The sequence below is a fragment of the Procambarus clarkii genome, chromosome 2, assembly GCF_040958095.1.
Source record: "Procambarus clarkii isolate CNS0578487 chromosome 2, FALCON_Pclarkii_2.0, whole genome shotgun sequence".
In the NCBI taxonomy this organism is placed as follows: domain Eukaryota; kingdom Metazoa; phylum Arthropoda; class Malacostraca; order Decapoda; family Cambaridae; genus Procambarus; species Procambarus clarkii.
The window spans coordinates 8,764,098-8,783,237 of NC_091151.1; the positions used below are offsets into that span (position 1 = coordinate 8,764,098).

The 19,140-nt window shown below is 48.0% G+C and overlaps 1 protein-coding gene across 1 annotated transcript; it reads right to left on the bottom strand.

Moving 5' to 3' along the window:
* Nucleotides 1–1,385: 1,385 nt before the first annotated feature.
* LOC138367341 (mucin-7-like) lies at nt 1,386–18,597 on the bottom strand. Its single transcript, XM_069328775.1, has 2 exons — nt 17,251–18,597; nt 1,386–1,466 (listed from the first exon to the last, which is right to left on the bottom strand). The coding sequence occupies exons 1-2, from the start codon at nt 18,595–18,597 to the stop codon at nt 1,386–1,388; spliced, it is 1,428 nt and encodes a 475-aa protein (XP_069184876.1).
* Between the last annotated feature and the right edge of the window lie 543 nt (nt 18,598–19,140).

The following is a 19,140-nucleotide window of genomic DNA, read 5'->3' on the forward strand; positions in this document are numbered from 1 at the left end:
CTGGAGGTGTTTTGTGGTCCGGGTTGTCGGGGTGATGTTTTGCAGTTTTTGTTTTTGTATTTTCCGGCTTATTCGCAGCGGGTGCGTAATACATTGTGTTTTGGTTGCTGATTATGTGTTTTGTGTGTGGGTTGGGAGGCGGGAGGGTTTTGGGGTTGCCCAAATTTTAGGATTTTTGCGGGGGCGCATGCGGTTTACCTGGTGGTGGTTGCAGCGCGCTTTTCCGGAGGAGTTTGGTCAGTGGTTCACAGATGCCTATGTTCGTGGGGTTGCCTTTGGGTCGGTGGGTGCCTTGGTGGGAAGGTGATGTTCTCGTCTTGGGTGGGGTTGGGGTGTCGATGTGGGTTTAGAGGGGTTGGGGGGTTTCGGGGTTTGCATTGCTATGCGCTCCCTTTCCGCTTCTTTGGGTGTCCTTGGCGGGGGTTGCGTGTGATTCTGTGTCTCCCCCCTTGAGATGCTGCTGCTCCTGTGTGTGTGTGGTGTGTTTCCGTACCTCCGGGTGCCGGTTGTGTCCGTATGCGTGTGGGTGTGTGGTTTTGAGGGGGGTTTTGGCTCCTGCGTGGGCCTGGGTTTTCTGCTGTACTGTTTTCTCCTGTTCTTTTTGTGGCCGTGTTTCGCTTTGGCCTGTGACCCATTATTTTGCGTGCTTGGGTGCTGTGTGGTGTGCCGTGGTGGTGTGGGTGGTATGAGTGTGTTTGTCTTGTTGTTTAGAGTGTGTTTAGTGTGTGTGTACATAATGTCTTCTCATTTAGCGTATGTCGTTTTCCTGGTTAGCGCGTGTATGGTCCTATGCTCCTTTGTTCTTGTGTGTGTGTGGTAGGCGTGGTTTTGTGCACGTGATTCTATATCCACGTCTGTGTATGTTTTCTGTTATTGGTTCCAGGTGTGTTTAAATGTTATTTATGTACTTTATTGTTTTCTTTATTTTTCATGTAATTTTCTTTGCCATGTTCTGTGTTGCTATGTAGATATGAACTGTTTATCCTATTGTTTCCATGTACTGTTTTAGCACTTATTTCCCCGTACTGTTTAGCTCATTGCTTCAATGCATTTTTATTTTGTTCAGCGCTTGTGTTTGTTTTGCGGTTACTGTTATTGTTTAGTGTACAGACTGTTTCTTCCTGTGTACTGTTCCTTCATTGGTATATTTGATGTGTTTAGGTTTTCGTTGTTTTGTGTGTTCTTGTATTTGTGTAATTTATAAAAATAAAAAAAAAATAAAAAAAAAAATGTGTGTGACATTTGGCTCGTTAGCCTTCGATGTCATGGCTTTACCGTCACCGCCTAATCAGCGGTTGTTTCTCCTAGCCCCCTCCCCCCCCCCCCCCCACTCACGTGTTAACAGTGAAGAGACGCAAAGCTTAACATGGATATTGTATCTTGTTTTAAAAAGGATTTGAATAAGAGGAGTCATATTCCATAAAATACTTACATCCACCATTATCTATGAGCAGTAGGAGGAGGTCCTGTTCACCACATATAAAATTCTGTGCATTACACAGCAGTGTGAAATCAAATTCAAAATGTAGCAATACGCTATTAGATAGATAGATAGTCAAAACATATAACATGGATTTTAAGCGATTGTTAGTTTTTTCTTCTAGCAAATAAGGTATCTGCTGCTCATCACTTCAAACACTGGTTCTGTCTCATAATGTGGCTAACTTTTACCAAACCATCACCCAACACCACTCTTTCACATTCCTTAACTAAAATTACTCCTCAATCAGGTGAAAACAGTTCATTATATCTGTATCTCCACCGTTTATACAGACAGATCAGACATTCATTCATTCGAACTGTAATGAGTGTAGATCTAGTTTTTCACATTTCATATCGTGTGTATCGCTTAGTTTAAACCAAGGTGACCCTCTAGTCCACGAACTAATAGTTTACGTTAGGAGGAAAGGTTTATGTGAAATGTGAACCACGCAATGCTGGAAGACATAAGTTGGGGCGACGTGATAACTACTTACAAATTCTAATATTTTTTGTATGATTTCACCATACACCTCATAGTCTCTCTTTCTCACACTAGGCAATAAACCTTCTTTCAATAATTTCTCGACTAAAATAGCACTCCGAAACATCAGTGCTCATCTTTATTCTCACGGTCACAGTCTTAGTCAACATTATTAACGTTTCACTACTGCGTGGACGTCTCGGGATAAATAACAAAACTGTCTTTACCCATCCTACAGATTTCATGCTGTCAGTTTTCTCATATTCTTATTTAAATAAAGTCTACTTACTGTTTCCACCAGCATTGCCTCACACTACATAAATATATTAATAAACTTTCAAATTATTTAGAACTGCAGTTCAGTTCAGTTCAATCATAATGCAATTCTAATCTTCAGTTCACTGAACTCTGTGATAATGAACAAGCGTTTTTTTTTTAATTTATAAAATAATAATGCCAAGACTAAAAACTAGTCTAGCTAGTTAGCTTGAAAGTGTAAACTCTACTTTAAAAAAAATAATGTAGACTAGTTTATGATGGACTGATGCTACTCTTAAGTGTTTAATAAAAAAATTAAAATTATATATATAAGGGTTTACGCCTTTTATCTACTTATCGACTGATGAAAGACATACAAGACCACAGCCTGATACGTGCCCCTCTCTTACTTACCCCCATACATATTGCTTTAAAACACAACAGTAAATTCTGACGTACCACGCTGTGTGTGTGTGTGTGTGTGTGTGTGTGTGTGTGTGTGTGTGTGTGTGTGTGTGTGTGTGTGTGTGTGTGTGTGTGTGTGTGTGTGAGAGAGAGAGAGACAACTGCTGTTAGGAGTTAAAGGGTTTTTGCACATAACAACCGGTCCGGGAAGGGTGTAGCGGTGGTTTATGGAATGGGCTGTGGGGTGGGAGGGGAGTTGGAGTGGGAGTGGACACTCATTAGTGGACACACAACTACCCGCAAGTGAGTTCCACCTGCGCTGCCGTTGAGTGAGGACGTGTCGCTTGACCGCTCCGGCAGTTTGGGGTAGTTGCCATTTTCGCCAGCAGTGGGTATGGGGGTGTCTACCCTCCCTGCTGTTCCTGGTGGTGGGGACGTGGCGTGTTTTGCGATGGGCACCCCTGTTCCCGCTGTTGTGCGGTTAAACTCCATCGGATTGGAGTTTACTGGCCGTGCTGGTTACCCGCTGCTGGACGTGGTATTGAGTGACATGCTTCGAGTCCCGGTTTGGGACGTATATGGTGTTGAGCTGGTCACTACTCACCGTGTCATCATCAAGTTTGTGGGTGAGGCGGTGTACCGTGCTTTTCTACAGAGGTACGAGGGACGTACTTTGCAGCTGCAGGAAGGCTCCGGGTCTGTGACCGTTTCGGACCGTAGTGGTGCTGTGACATATGTTAGTGTTCGTGGCGCCCCCATGGAGTTTCCTGAGACTCTCCTCCGGCGATTCTTCCAGAGGTACGGCTCCGTCGTCAGTGTGCGGATGAACTCACTTTCGTCTGGCACGTATTCGGGTGTGAAGACCAACGTTCGGACCCTCGGGATGCGACTGAGGTCGGACATTCCGTCCTCTGTCCGGCTGTTGGGATACTACGTGCAGGTGTTTTATGTCCGACAACCCCGTACTTGCTTCTAGTGTGGCTTGTTGGGGCATCAGGCTGCCGGGTGTACTGCTGATCTGGTCGCTCCTGTGAACTTGTTCCGTGAAGAGGATTTCCCGCCGCTTCCTCTGGAGGAGGACTCCGGGGGTGAGGAGGTGAGCGTCCCGTTTGCTGCTGAGGCTCCCCCAGCGTCTCCTGATGTTCCCCCGGTTGTCGCAGATCCTCCTCCGGATGTTGCGGTGCCGTCGGATGTTCCTCCTGACCATGTCTCTGGCCCAGCCGATCCTGTGGACCTTCCTGGTACTCCCTGTGGAGCATTGCCGTCTGCTTCATCGTCTTCGGATGCGGATCCTGGCCCTGTGTCCGCGCCTCGGGTCCCTGCTGTCCTGGGTGCTGGGGTGGCTGCGGAGCCTCCTGCTGTGTGTGGTCCAGTTCCTCCTGTGGTAGAGGCTGCTGCCGTTCTGCGTCGGGCGTCGGTTCGTCCGGCTAGTGGTGCCCGTGCTTCTGGATCTGCTTCCGGCTCTGACGATATCTGGCCGGAGCCCAAACGTTTCAGGCGTTCGTCTACTGCCTGGGCTGATGTTGGGGACTTCAGTGACTGTGGGTCTTCAGGTGTTGACGGCGTGGCTCCGGATGAGTCATTGTCTCCATGGTTGGTGGTGGCGGAGGTACATGTGCCTGCTGGGGATGCTGCCTGTGTCTCGGGTGTGCCTCCTGTTCCTTCCCCGCCCGGGGGCTTTCCGCAATGGGGTGTGGTGGCTTCCGGCGCCGGGGGTGGTGAGGATGCTGGTGCTTGGCGTTGCCTGGTGGTGACTTTGAGAAAGGATGCGCGCCGCCATGGTTCCCTACAGTCGTCTGGTGGTGTGCCCGTGGCCGCTGGTGCCCCTGTGGTGGTGCCCTCTGTCCGGCCTCCTACTGTGGAGGACCTGGAGGCCTGGGTTGCCGAGTTCCTGCTGTCTGAGAAGCCGGAGGACTTTTCTGATGAGCGGGTTCCAGGTGTATGGGATAGGGTGGCGGTTACTCGTGTCGTCCGGAGGGACACCATATGAGTTCCCGGTCTGTGAGTGTTTGTTGCCGGGGTTCCGCTTCACATGGCGCCCCCGGTGGTGGGTCAAGCCTCTTGGGGGAGGTGGCTGATTTGGGAGGCGTTTAATGTGTGGTATCCCCATTCCCGGGCACATAAGTAAGCTGATTTTACTTTGCCATGTATGTTATCCTTCTGCATTGCTTGCATATGTTTTTATTCTTAGCTTGTTGTGTGCTGTGCGATTTTCTTGTTTTGTTTAATGATGTGCTTTATGTTGTGTTTTGTTCTCGGTCCTTCAGGCCGATGCGTGTTTGTTGTTGTGTATGTACCTATGTTTATTTTCTGATTTGCATGGGTTGCTTGTTTATTATTGGTTTGTTGCGGAGCGGTTGGTTTGGTGTGGGTGTTTTTATTCATGTCTTGTTTCTGTGCTGTACGTTTGCACTGGTGTTTTAATTATTGCTTTACATGTTGTACTTGTTTATTATTTAGTTTTTTTTGTTGTGTATTGTGCTTGTCCTGTTAAGTTTTCTGTTATGCATCTTCATGTTTGTTTTGTTTTATGATGTTTTGTTTTGAGATGTTACTGTGCTTGCTTGTTTGACAATTGTTTTCTATTTTGTGTCTTGATGTCTGTGTTTTTCACTGCATTTTTCGTGTTTGTATTTTGTTGTACCGAGCTGTCGGCCCTTCTGGCCGGTGGTCTATTGTTTTGTTTTGTTATGTTTTCTGTGTTTTCCCATTTTTATTGTATTTAAATTGCATACTTTGCATGTAAAAATAAAAATAAAAAAACTACCCGCAAGTCTCCCAGTGCTACTGACTCCTGAAGTAGTGTTTCCTACATTCAGTAAAAATGCCTACTGGCCTTTACCTGAGTGACTGCTTTACTGACTGATGCTAAATGCTATTTAAATGCAGCCAGTAATTTGATTAGATAGAAGAAAGTTGAAGACTAGTATGCGATGAGGCTCGTTACTCAGAGTCCAAGCGAAATTAAAAGATCTATATCTCAGGCTATAGTCATTATTTGTTGTGAATATAGAGACCCGTGTGTAACCTCACCCCCCCCCCCCCTTCAACCTTGGAGGGGGAAATTAAAGAGACTTGTGTGCTAGGTGTAGGGAGGGAGGGGGGTGGGGGACCTGCTAGGTATCGTGTGTGGTATGGAGTCATTTAGTTCAGTTTTGTGTCAAACTCCCAAGAGGTGAGCTACCCCCTGAAGGCTCACTCCCTGGCCAAATTATATATAAAGGGTTTACGCCTTTAACTACTTATTGACTGCTGAAAGACATACAAGACCACAGGCTGACACTTGCCCCATATGACCCCCTCCCCTTCCGGCCCGTTGGCGTCGTGAGGGGGCTTGGTGGACGGCTGCCGGAGTGTGATGCTCCGTTGGGCAGTCCTCTGTCCTTTTCTGGCCTTGCACTCCTGCTGCTGTCTTCTCCAATTGTGCCGGATCGCTTTTCCTTTTCCTTATGTTTCGTTTTTCTCCCCCCTCTTCTCCTATCTGCTTGTCGTTTCCTGCCGAACTTTTGCTTGTTTTGGATTATTTCTTTGGACTTCTTCTATTTTGACGCCCGGGTGCTTGAGGAGGCATACTCTTGCACCCGTAGAACTGTAGTACCCGACGTCTCGAGCGAGGGGAACCTTTTATTGTCAATCCCCCTTTCGTCGCTGAACCCGATCTCGACGGACTGACGGTTCTTAAGGTGGCGTTTGTGGGGCGTATACTCACGACGCACCTCTAGGGGGCCCCGGCATGATCGGCGATAGCTTCCTGTTGGGTGTCCTGCCTCTAATTGTGGCTCCATGGTGGGTATGGGGGCACATTCGTGGATGAATTTGTCACTTTTCGTCTCTATGTCGTTGAATATTTCCGTTGTACCCTCTCAGGCTCGTGGGGTGGGCGACCAAGCCCCCGAGTCGGCCTGTATTGGAAGACCAGGCTCTGTAGCTCCCGCTGCGTTGGGCCCCGACCTTGCTCCTCCTTTGACCGTCCTGACTTCTTCCCCCAGCTCCCCTCCCTCCTCTGAGGTTGGGTCGAGCCTCCAGCCCCCGGTGGTGACCACTTCGTCCCCTGGTGTGGCTAAGTCTTTCGTTGTGACTACTGCGCCTTTTGACCCCTCTCTCTCTAGGGGTTCTCAACGCCGTTCGCGCCCCAACCGCACTCGCTCGATTCCTTCCCGTGCTGATGCGTATCAGGCCTTGTTTGGTCCCGCTTCATGGGCCAAATACTTTGATCTCCTCCCTCTTGATTCTGCGCCTCCTGACGATTTCTCCCTCCATCGGCATCTTGTAGATTCCGTGGATGCGTGTGTTACTTTCAACCCCACTCGTCTCGGTACACGTGTCGTTGCTGCTCCTTCTCAGGATGCGGCTTCCCGCTTGGCTGCCTTATCTTGCCTTGGCGAGATCCCTGTTCGGGTCTCCAAGAACGTTCAGATGAATTCCAGTGTTGGCACTATTCTCCTCCCACCCCATGTTGCAACCGGTGTTCTGAATCTGCAGGATTGCCACGATGATATTCGGCATATCCTTGATGCCCAAGGCCATTCTGTCCTCCAGGTTGACTCGTTTACTCGTCCCCCTCGTGGTAGTCGCCGTCAACCCCTTCGCGTTGTGAAGATCACCTTTGATGGTAGGACCCTTCCATCCTCTGTCATTCTTGCTGGTGCTAGGTGCTCTGTCCAGGAGTATATTCCTTCTCCTCGACTTTGTAATAAGTGCTGGAGGTTTGGGCATGGTGCCCTCCGCTGCTCTGGGACTGTCTCTCTCTGTCCTTTGTGTGGGAGTGAAGGTCACTCTAAGTCGGAGTGCACTTCTCCCCAAGCTCGCTGCCTCAACTGCGGTGAGGCCCATCCTACGTTCTCCCTTGTCCATTACAAGCTTGAGGCAGCCGTCCTTAACCTGAAGCACCGGGAGCGTTTGTCTTTTCCTGAGGCGAGGCGCCAGGTTCGCCGGCTCCCGCCTTATACTAACATCTCTTATGCTCGCGTGTTGCGCTCTTCCTCTCCTCGTCCTTCCCCCCTTCCTCAGACTCTCAACCGTTTCCGGGCCTTGGACCCTGATACGCCCACTGTCCCCTCCTCTGTTCCTTTGAGTTCTTTCCCGAGGGGTCCCCCTCCTGGTCCTTTGTCTGGGGTTCCCCTTCTTTCAACCCGGTCTGTCATGTCTCCTGTGTCTTCTTCCTCGTCCCCCTCCGATCCTCCTTCCCATCCTCTTCCTCCATCTATCGGCTCTCCCCGCTGCCTGTCGGTGCAGGCGGATGTCCATCGCTCTCCTAACGGCCGTCGTGTGTGCTCTCGTTCGGCTTCTCCTGTTGAGACACTGGAATCCGTTGCCCGGTACGTAGTTGCTGGGACACCTGTCTCTTTAAGTCAGAAGCGTAAGCCTGGCTCCTCTCCTTCCTCTTCCCCGGCGGGTAAGAAGGCTTCGCTTTCTTCCTTAGCTCCTACTTCTGGCTCTGTTGCTCCTTCCCCTCCCGTTTCAGTGGTTGCGCCCCCTGTTCCTGCTATGGAGGTTTCTTTGGCCCCTGCTTCCCTTTCGGTTGCTGCTCTTGCTGGGGTGCGCTCCCCTCTTTCTACTCCCCCTCTTCCTACTGCTGTCCTTGACTGCTCCTCTCCGTTGTCTCCTCCTCCTCCTCCGGACCCCGCCCGCCCACCTCTGATCTGTTCTCCCGTTTCCTTCCCTCCGTCTTTGCTCAGTTTACCCATGCCCCCTAACCCTGACTTTGCTGACCCTGATCCCGACCCTGATATTCTTTAACGTGCTCTGTTGCTCTTTCGCCTTTGTTTCTTCCTTGTTCTCTGTTTTTGTCCTTTCTATTCTCGTCGTTGTCCATTCTTCAATGGAACGTTCGAGGTTATTACGCCAATTTCCTCGAACTCCAACTTCTGATTTCGCGGTTTTCGCCCCTTTGTGTCTGTCTCCAGGAGCCAATGCTTGGTGCTCGTCCTGGTCGTTTTCGTGGCTATTCCTTTCTCTCCCCCCCCCCCAGCCATTGCTGGGGCTTCTAATTCTTCTGCTCTTTTGATTCGTGCAGATGTTCCCTTTGTTCCTTTACTCTTTCCTTCGCCTCTCCATTGTTCTGCTGCTCGTATCTTTGTGGGGAAATGGTACACAGTTTGTTCCATTTATCTCCCCCCGAGTGTCCCGCTCTCTCTTCCTGATTTGAAACACCTCCTAGACTCCTTGCCGGAGCCTGTGCTCCTGCTGGGTGACTTCAATTGTCGTCATTCTCTTTGGGGTGACGTTCTGACGAATACCCGGGGTCGCCTCCTTGAGCCGTTTCTCCTATCTTCTTCCCTGTCTCTTCTGAATTCTGGTGAGCCCACTCATTTGGACTCTCGGACTCGCACCCTTTCTTGTCTTGATCTTTCTCTCTGCTCTTCTTCTCTTTACTTAGATTTCACGTGGCAGGTTCTTGATGACCTCCATGGAAGTGATCATTTCCCCATCCTTGTTTCCTTTTTCTCTTTTCGCCCTTCCCTCTCTTTCCCTAGGTGGCAGTTTGCTAAGGCAGACTGGACCCTATTTACCCTCAGTGCTGCTCTCTCTGACCTCTCCCTTCTGCCTCTCTCTCGCGCTCTCCTCCTTTTTCATGACACTGTCTTCAACGCTGCCCTCCGCTCTATTCCTCGCTCTTCCTCTCGGGGTCCACGGAAGTGCGTTCCCTGGTGGAATGCGGACTGTGCTCGGGCTGTCCGCTGTAAGCGTGCAGCCTGGAAGAGGCACCTCCGTAGGCAGACGACCGATTCTTTTCTTTTCTTTCGGAAAGCGAGTGCGGTAGCCCGTAGGGCCATCCGTACGGCTAAACGTGAATGTTGGGCATCTTATGTCTCAACAGTTACGTCCGAAACCCCTCTGGCCCAGATCTGGAAGCGTATCCGCAAGATAGCGGGTAAGTTCGTTCCCGATGTTTCACCGGTCCTTCACCTCCATGATACTCTTGTGGCGGACCCGTTGCATGTCGCTTCCGAACTGGGTTCCCACTTTTCTTCTGTTAGCTCTGGTCTTCATCTTCCCCAATCTTTCCTTCTTCGTAAACCTGTCCTTGAGTCTCGTCCTTTAGATTTCTGCACTCATCTTCAGCTTCCCTATAATGATCCCTTCTCTCTCTCTGAACTTCGTTCTGCCCTTGCCCTCTGCGGTTCTACGGCGGCGGGCTCCGATGGTATTCATTATGAGATGCTTCGCCATCTCCCTCCGGGCACGTCTCAGTATTTACTGAGTCTGTATAATCGGATCTGGGAGTCGTCGTCAGTCCCTGAGGACTGGCTCGATGCCGTTGTCCTCCCTGTTCGCAAACCGGGGTCTCTGGGTACTTCCCCTAAGGACTTTCGCCCTATTGCTCTCACAAGTTGTGTCTGCAAACTCTTTGAACGTATGGTTAACGTTCGTCTGATGTGGTTCCTAGAACACCATCACCTCCTCTCCCCTTCTCAATTTGGTTTCCGCAAGTGCCGCAGCACGACGGATGTCCTGGTGAACTTGGAGGTCTATATTCGTACTGCTTTTGCTGCGAAGACCTCCGTTGTTGCCGTCCTTTTTGACCTGGAAAAGGCTTACGACACCACTTGGCGTTATCATATCCTATCTCAACTTCATTCTTTTGGCCTTCGTGGTCATCTCCCTCTCTTTCTCCGCAGCTTCCTCTCTCGTCGTTCCTTTCGGGTGCGCCTTGGTACCGCTCTCTCTCCCTCTTTTCAGCAATACGAAGGTGTGCCCCAGGGTAGTGTTCTGAGCACTACTCTTTTTTTGGTTGCCCTCAATGGTCTTCTTTCCTCTCTTCCTTCTGGTGTCTTCTCCGCTCTCTATGTCGATGATCTTACCCTTTGTTGTCAGGGTGATGATTCGCCTCTCCTTCAACGCCGGCTTAAACTTGCAATTGATGCCGTGTCGTCTTGGGCCACTGATCATGGCTTCAAGTTCTCTACTTCTAAGACTTGTGCCATGACATTTACGCGGAAACGGGTTGTTCTTCGTCCCTCTTTGTCACTTTATGGTCATCCCCTTGAATACAAAGATTCCGCGAAGCTTTTGGGGTTATTCCTTGACACTCGTTTGTCTTGGTCTCCCCATATCTCTTACCTCCGTGTTGAGTGCTCTAAGGCCCTTACCCTCCTTCGGGTCTTGTCCCATACTTCTTGGGGGGCAGATAGGCGCACTCTCCTTGCTATACATTCCTCTCTCGTCCTGTCTAAGCTCGATTATGGTTGCCCTGCTTACTCGTCTGCTTCTCCTTCTACTCTTCGCCGTCTTGATGCTTTGCACCATACTGGGTTGCGCCTCAGTTCTGGTGCCTTTCGTTCGACTCCCGTCCTTAGCTTGTATGTTGACACTGGCTTCCTGTCTCTCCAGGACCGCCGTGATCACTACTGTCTTCGCTATCTTGCACGGTCCTTGCAACATCCTTCCTCCCGCCTCTGTCGTGCTTTAACTTTTACCCCTCCTGCGGTTCCTGTTCCTCTTCACCACCTCCCTCTTTCTGTCCGTTTATCTCGCCTGCAGGATTCTCTTTCCGTTCGTATTTCTGATGTTTCTCCTCGTGTTGTTCCTTCTTTGCCCCCGTGGAGGGTCCCTCTTCCGCGGTTTTGTACATCCTTGACCCGTATCACTAAAGCTTTTACCCCTCCTACGGTTCTAAAACGCCTTTTCCTCGAGCACTTTTCTTCTCACTCCCGCTCCGTTTCTGCCTTCACCGATGGGTCTAAGTCAGTGGACGGTGTTGGCTACTCTGTTGTTTTTCCTGATCGCACTTATGTGTGTCGCTTGCCTCCGGAGACTAGCATCTTTACAGCGGAACTTTATGCTATTCTCTATGCTCTTCGTCTCCTACTTTCTCGTTGTCAGTCTTCCTTTGTAGTTTGTTGACTCTCGTAGTGCCCTCATGGCTCTCGGGTCCTTTAATCCAGTTCATCCAGTGGTTGTCGAGATCCAGCATTGGCTGTTTCTCGTTCACAGTAAATTTAAGTCGGTTGAGTTTTGTTGGGTTCCCAGCCATATTGGTGTGTCTTTAAATGAGCGTGCGGATGCTGCCGCCAAGGAAGCTGTCCGCTCTTGTCCCATCTCTCGTAAGGGCATTCCGTATTCCGACTTTTACCCGGCTATCCATTCCTCAGTCCTTACCCGTTGGCAGGCTTCTTGGTTGTCTGTTACTGGTAACAAGCTACGTACTCTTAAATGTTGTGTTTCCTCGTGGCAGTCCTCCTTCCACCGTAACCGGCGGTGGGAAACAGCTCTGGCGAGGTTGCGTATTGGCCATACTTGCTTAACCCATGGTCACTTGATGGAGCGCCGCCCTGCTCCTTATTATCCTAGTTGCATTTTCCCTCTTACGGTCGTGCATGTCCTTCTTGAATGTCCTGACTTCCAGGACGAGCGTATGTCTTGCTTTCCGACCGCCCCTCGCGGTCACCTGTCCCTCGATAGAATTCTTGGTGACTCGGATACTTTTGATATCGTTCGCCTTATGCGTTTTTGTTCTCGTATTGGCATCCTTGGTGATATTTTGCGCCCTCTGATTATTTTGCGTCTTTGATGGTGCTACATAGCCTTCCCGGTTTGGTGCCTTCTTTTGATAATTACTTACTTACTTACTATTTTTTTTTTGCCTCGTTTATGGAGGACTGGGGAACCACCTAGATGTGTGTAATGGTGAAGCTCCCGGGATTAGATTTAAAAATTACATATATTTAATTCAGTAGTGGAAACACATACCTGCAAGTCTCCTAGTGCTGCTGCCTCTAGAAGTTGTCTTTCCCACATTCAGTAAAAATGTCTACTGACTTTTCCTGAGTGACTGCTTTTACTGGCAGAGATTTGATTTGAATTGATAGAAGAAAATTGAAGACTGGTATACTTTGAGACTCGTTACTCAGAGTCAAAAGCGAAATTAAAAGATCTATACCTCACGCTATAGTCATTATCTGATACGAATACAGAGACATGCGGTGCTACTTAAGTGTTAAATAATAATAAAAGAATACAAATTATATATAAACGGGTTTACTTCTCCTAACTATTTATTTATTTATTATTCTGTATGGCGAGAAATGCGTGTAATCTGTTAACTTGTGGGTGTCAAGTGACTGCTAAGTGTGAGGGGAGGGAGCGGTCGAGAACGGGTATGGTTGGCGGTATTGCCTCATTTAGCCACAGTTATGTGTCAAACTTTACAGAGGCGAGCTGCCTCCAAAGGCTCGCTCCCCGCCCAGGGGCACGCGACATTGAAGACCTCATACCTATGTGTGGTGGGGGTGGTATGTGATATACCCTGCTATGTGGTTGGAGGGGGAGGGATTGGCAGGACTGACTATAGTAGAGGTTGAAGATGACATTCACAACAGTTATGCCTCAACCTTCGAAGAGGTGACCCCATGTGGTCATGTGGTGTCACTCCTAAGACCTATGTGGTGGGTATGAGCCGCATATCCTCAGCGCTCTGGAAGCAGGGTAGGGGGAGGGGGATGCTGACACCTCTACCATGAACACCCTCGAGTCTGTCATGATAATAATCACCGCGGAGACCCACACCAGAGACAAAGAATTACTATAATAAAACAGAGACCCGCGCTATCAGTCATAGCTTCCGCCTGCTCCCCTCCCTTCCCCTCTCCTCCTTCCCGTGCCCTACCCCTAACCTCCCATCTTTAAAGCTCGGTCTCCTACCCAGTCAGGGGTAGGGAGGCCCCCCTCTCTAGGCCTCCTCAACATATCCCTCCTACATACTGTTATTTAACTTTTATTTTTATTTTTATTAAGATATGAGGTACATCTGCATTAGTGCAGCTATGCTAGACTATATGAAGTGGAGTACAGTGTGTCAAAAAAAAAGCTAACTAGGTGATGCTAAAAAAATCCCCATCACACAGGATGGTTAGTCATACAGAGGCATGTGATAAGCAGTCTGCACTGGCAGACTCCGGATGCATTTTGAGGATATCATCAACACATGATTGAATAAGGCAGCAGTGGTAATACAAGTCCCCATCTCGCAGGATGGTTAGTCATACAGGGCCATGTGTTCAGTAGCCTGCACTGGCAAATTTTGGGTACACTGTGAGGATATCTTCAAGAATACGAGAGTGAATTAAGTAATTGCAAAGCTCCAGGTACCTCATGCCAGCTGGTCTGAAAGGTCTAATAACTGGGCATTCAGTGATGTAGTGCGGGAGATCATGCCGTAGTTCCTGCTCACAGAGTTTGCAACTGGAGTGCTCAGGACTGGGAGATCCGTCACCTGCAGCTACCTGGGTTACCGTTACCTGCCAAAGGTAACGGTAACCCAACCTGATCCTTGCAACCACTATGTCGCACAGTCTAGTGGACGTTTTGTGCTGCCCATAGATATAGGTTTCAGATCTGAACAAATCATAGCTTTTTATACTAGTACTTTCAGGTCGTTGGGAGTCAGTATGTTCTTTCCTATCAGATCTGAATGTTTGGACCAATACAGTTTTGACAGCAGAGATGGGGATACCTAGATCTAATTCAACTTCAAACTTGTTACACGCTAATTTGGCTGCAATGTCTGTCTCATTATGATGGGTTATATTTATGTGTGAAGGTATCCATACAAAGGAGATTCGACACCCTTTACTCTGTGCATCAATTAGGTCATTTATAATTGGGAGTATGAGGTTCTTGCTGTCGATCTTCCAAGAGAAGTTTTCGATTGCTTGAAGAGCAGACTTTGAATCACAGAATATTATTCCTCCTCCAATGTTTTTTAATGTACTGGTAGCTAGGTGTAATGCTGCTAGTTCTGCTTGTGTGGAGGTCAGCCAGTTGTTTAACCTGACACTGACACTCTTTGTGCAAATATTATTTCTATAAAAACCTACATACCGCTGCAGTCCGTCCAGTAGAGGATTGGATTGAGCCGTCGGTGTAGACACAGTGCCCGTGAGATCTTGAACTCTCGATGGAGGAGGCAATTGTTTCATGAGTGACAGCTTTGAGAAGAGCAAGATTCTCATTATCTTTCTTGGTGACAGGTGTGTATGATACTTGAATGGTGGGGTACAGATAAAGAGACAGGTAGATTGCACTTAAAAGGAATGTTAAGTTTAATGAGATTGTAAGCATTGTTGCTCAGCCAATTATCATAAAAGGAGTGAGTTGGTATGTCGGCACCAGTCAAAAGGGTGTTAACAGCACTAAATAATTTGTCTCTGAGCAATGCAGGAGATGTAGGGTCTCTCATGACTTTAAGGCAAAAGGTGGTGTTGACTTGCATTATTCTCTCTAGTATGGTTGGAAGCTTCAATTCTTCCCGCATGCTGATGATTCTTGTGCATCTTGGGGCACCAAGAATTATCCTCATGGCCTCATTCTCTACTACTTCAAGTTTGTCCAACACAGAGGAGGGGAAATTAATTAAGTGCAGAGCATTATAATCAACGAGAGATCTAACGAACATCATATAGAATAGTCTAGCATATTTAATATTGATACCAATATTCTTACCAGTAAGTGTTCTCAATGGTTTTAGTCTTTCTTTTAACCTACGGTGTAGATCATTTACAATGTCACTGTTAATACCAACTCCAAGGTATTTGTGCTGCCCACACGTTTCAATGTTCAGGTTGTTGACCTTGAAAGTTATAGGGACATGAGTTTTCTCTTGGGGATGGAGAACTCTGGATTTAGTTATAGAGATAACAAAACCACATTCAATGCTTTTAGCAGCGAATGAGTCAAGTAGAGCTTGCAGTCTAGTTTGGGAATTTGCAACAATGCATATGTCATCGGCATAACAAATGACGGCTTCATCAGGTAGTGTGGGAATATCAATTGTTAATTTATGCATCAGAACATTGAACAGTGTAGGACTCCACCCTGGGGTGTACCCAACTCAAAGGATGCACAAAGTTTACTTTTGACCCCCTTCAAAAGGACTGAGGCGGTTCTGTTACTCAGGTAACCCCTGAGCCATGTCAAGTCTTCCCTTAACTCCAAAAGAGGCTAGCTGTTCTAGGATTATTTATCTGTTTGCTGTATCATAGGCAGTTTAGAGATCAATAAATGCCGCCTGTGATTTGGTCCCCCTCTGATAAAATATTCAGCAAAGCAAGTTTGTGTGCTTCTTCCAGGAAGGAAACCATACAGGTTAGGGGCAAGGTGGGGCTTGATTTGAAACATTAGTCTGTCGAGAATAATTCTCTCAAGAACTTTACACATGCACGACGTCAGAGAAAAGGGTCTAATTTTTTGTGAATTAGGCTTGGGTATGGGTATTATGAGTCCCTGTGTCCAGCGGTCAGGTAAGACACTCTGCCTTAGACTTTGATTAAATAATTCTAGCAAAGGGCTATGTGGCAGCTCAGCAAGGACTCTCATGGTGTTGTAAGTGATGCCATCCTCTCCAGGAGAGGTAGCCTTACCTTTCTTGAGTACATTTTTAATTTCAAAGGGGGTTATGCCATAGTTATCATCAGGCCCTATTTCACTACAGGCAATTTCAATATTGAAGTTATGATTTATTTTGGTACTAGCCAGATAGTTTTGCACATCTAGGGGCAGGCTGCTTATACTAGCAGTGCTTGAATATTGCTGAAGCAGCATGTCGGCATAGTCTACAGGTGAATGGTGATCAAGTTGACGACTGCTAGGACGAGAAATCTTTTTAATTTTATTCCACATTTGGGATGAGGATGTTGCATGATTGATGCAGAAACTGTTCCCAGTGCTGGTTATACACCTGTTCCTTTAGCTCTCTAAACTCTCGGCTGGCTTTAAGAAATATGTTGAGGGTGTGTTTTATACTGCTCAGCTAGGAATAGAACTCTGTCATGCAGGGGCTTAAGGCGTGAGTCAGTGAACCACCTCTGTCCCTTCCTCACTGGTTTGGGTCTTGTGGATTTTACAACATTGTCATAAAAAGTGGTTACTTCGGTGACCAGGTCCTCATATAATGCATTGACGGTAGTAAAGCAGTAAGTGTTATACCATTCGGAAATGCGGAATTTGAAGAGCATGTGTAAATTTTCAAGGATATTAATTTTTTTTTCAAAGTTTAGGGGTTTGACATTATTGATAGTGTATGAACTGAATATGGCAAAGTGATCACTAACTAATTCATGAACAATTGATCCTCTGACAGCATTATCAATGAGGCCGTGACCAATGACATAATCAAGCCTGCCACCCCTGAGGTGTGTGACGTTAGAAGAGTCAAAGTTGAACACGGACATGTTATTATCTCTTAAGTATTTTACATAGACTCTGCTATTCCTGTTTGTTTTGGTGTCACCCAGGCTAGTGTGTCTAGCATTAAAATCACCCATGACAATGGTTTGAGAGCTGCTGGTAATTTTTGGGAGAGAGGCTTCCACCATTTGATCGCACCTTACATATACATTAACCAAGTTAATAAAGCCGGTCGCTGTAGCAATCTGAAACTGTTGATAATATGAGTCGTCACTTTTGTGGTTTTTAACATGTTTACACACTACGTTACTTTTAACATACGTCAAGATACCGACATCATGTGAACCAACATTTGAGAAAGCTACATAACCTGGGAGATTGGGTGGCGTTTTATTTTTTGTGTTTGCAGTGTATGGTTCCTGCAGGCACAGTACATCAATGTTGTTGTCACCAGCGTGCTTCATTAGATTAAACAGCCTCCTCCGCACGCTTCTCACATTCCACGTGAGAAATTTAAGAGTGAATTGGTCGTGGGTAATGGTGTTTATAACCTGACGAAGAGAAACGTTTACAAGATTCACAAGTTGTAGACCATTGCATACAAATGACAATTGTTCACAGTCATCAATGTCAAAGAGTTCTCTCATCTGTTTCAAGGTCAGCTGGGTGCCTGTACTTCTCCTAACATCTACAATCATTTCATGTTCATCAAGATTCATAGAGACACAAGCGGCGGTATTGTTTGGAATGAGTTCTTGAGCGCATTTGTTAATTATAGCTAAGACACACGGGTTTTCATATGTTTCACTCACCACAGCGGCACTTACAGCACTGGAGGAGGCGTCAACACTTACAGCACTGCAGGGGGGTTCAATACTTGCTTGAGACGTGTCAACACTTACAGCACTGGAGGAGGGTTCAATACTTGCTTGAGACGTGTCAACACTTACAGCACTGGAGGAGGCGTCAAGACTTGCTTGAGACATGTCAACACTTACAGCACTGGAGGGGGGTTCAATACTTGCTTGAGACGTGTCAACACTTACAGCACTGGAGGAGGGTTCAATACTTGCTTGAGACGTGTCAACACTTACAGCACTGGAGGAGGCGTCAAGACTTGCTTGAGACATGTCAACACTTACAGCACTGGAGGGGGGTTCAATACTTGCTTGAGACGTGTCAACACTTACAGCACTGGAGGAGGCGTCAATACTTGCTTGAGACGTGTCAACACTTACATTACTGGTAGGCATTTCACTAGAGACTTGGACGTTCGCTTCACTCCTCGGGCTGGCGAGATGATCGCTTGAACACTGACTCGGGTTGTCCATGGTGATCTTAGCATAACTGCTGTTGAGACCATTTTCAATCTTCGTGAGTGTTTCTTGAATCTTATTGACGGTAATTTCTATTTTACTCATGCGAGCTGGAAGTTCTAACACCTCCCTCTGCAGGCTGGCGTCAGGCTTCCCAGGTAGGCGAGGGAAAGTTGTCAGGCTGTTGGTGTCAGGAACGGTGGTGGGGTCATCCCGGGTGGTGGGGCGGGTAGGTGTAGTGGTGGGGCCACCCCGGGTGGGGGGGTTGACTGGGGTGGTGGAGGGTTGTCCCACTGTGCTGTGCGGGGGAGGCCGCTTGACACAGTCCTTGTGCCAGGCGGTCACACCCTCACGCAAGCACCTGGAACATCTGTGCTTGGTGGCTGAGGATGTGGTCTCATCAGTCCCAAGGGCGTGGTCTTTATTGGAGCATTCTTTATTGAGACGATTGGCTGCACAGAAGGCACAGGTGTCTGAAGATTGACAGCGCTTGGCTACGTGACCAAAGTGTTGACAGTTAAAACACATGACAGCTGAGGACACCCAGGGTGTTATGGGATAGGCTGGCCGGTAGGGGCCTAGGAACCTGTGATGATTGGGAGGCGGCGCCTCGTTTTCCCAGACTTGATGCGTCTTGCACTGTACACACCTGGTAGTTCTTTCGCATGGGAGATGTCAAGGTCATGAGGGTAGGATGTGACAAGGTACTCGCTGTACCTCCTGGACCTCTCAGGAGAGTCTGCTTTACTGAATGTGATGCCACCCACTCGACCTTGGAGTAGGGCCGAGATGGTGACTTCATCGGACCTGGCTATATAGATGTAGGGCGAGGCGTGTCTAGGGATTATGAGGTCTATGGGGTCAGGAAAATGACGAGGAAGGTCACGTTTCATCCAGGCGTACCTCTGGTCACTGGTAACTAGAGATGGAAATGCCAGCCTGGCATATTTATTACAGGGTGCTAGGGTGGGTCGTGGTCCCCCCCCCCCCATTGTGGGGGTGACATTGGTCGTCTTGACAGAGTTGTTACCTTCCCTTAACCTTCTCTCTTTACGTAAGGTCTTCCGGCTT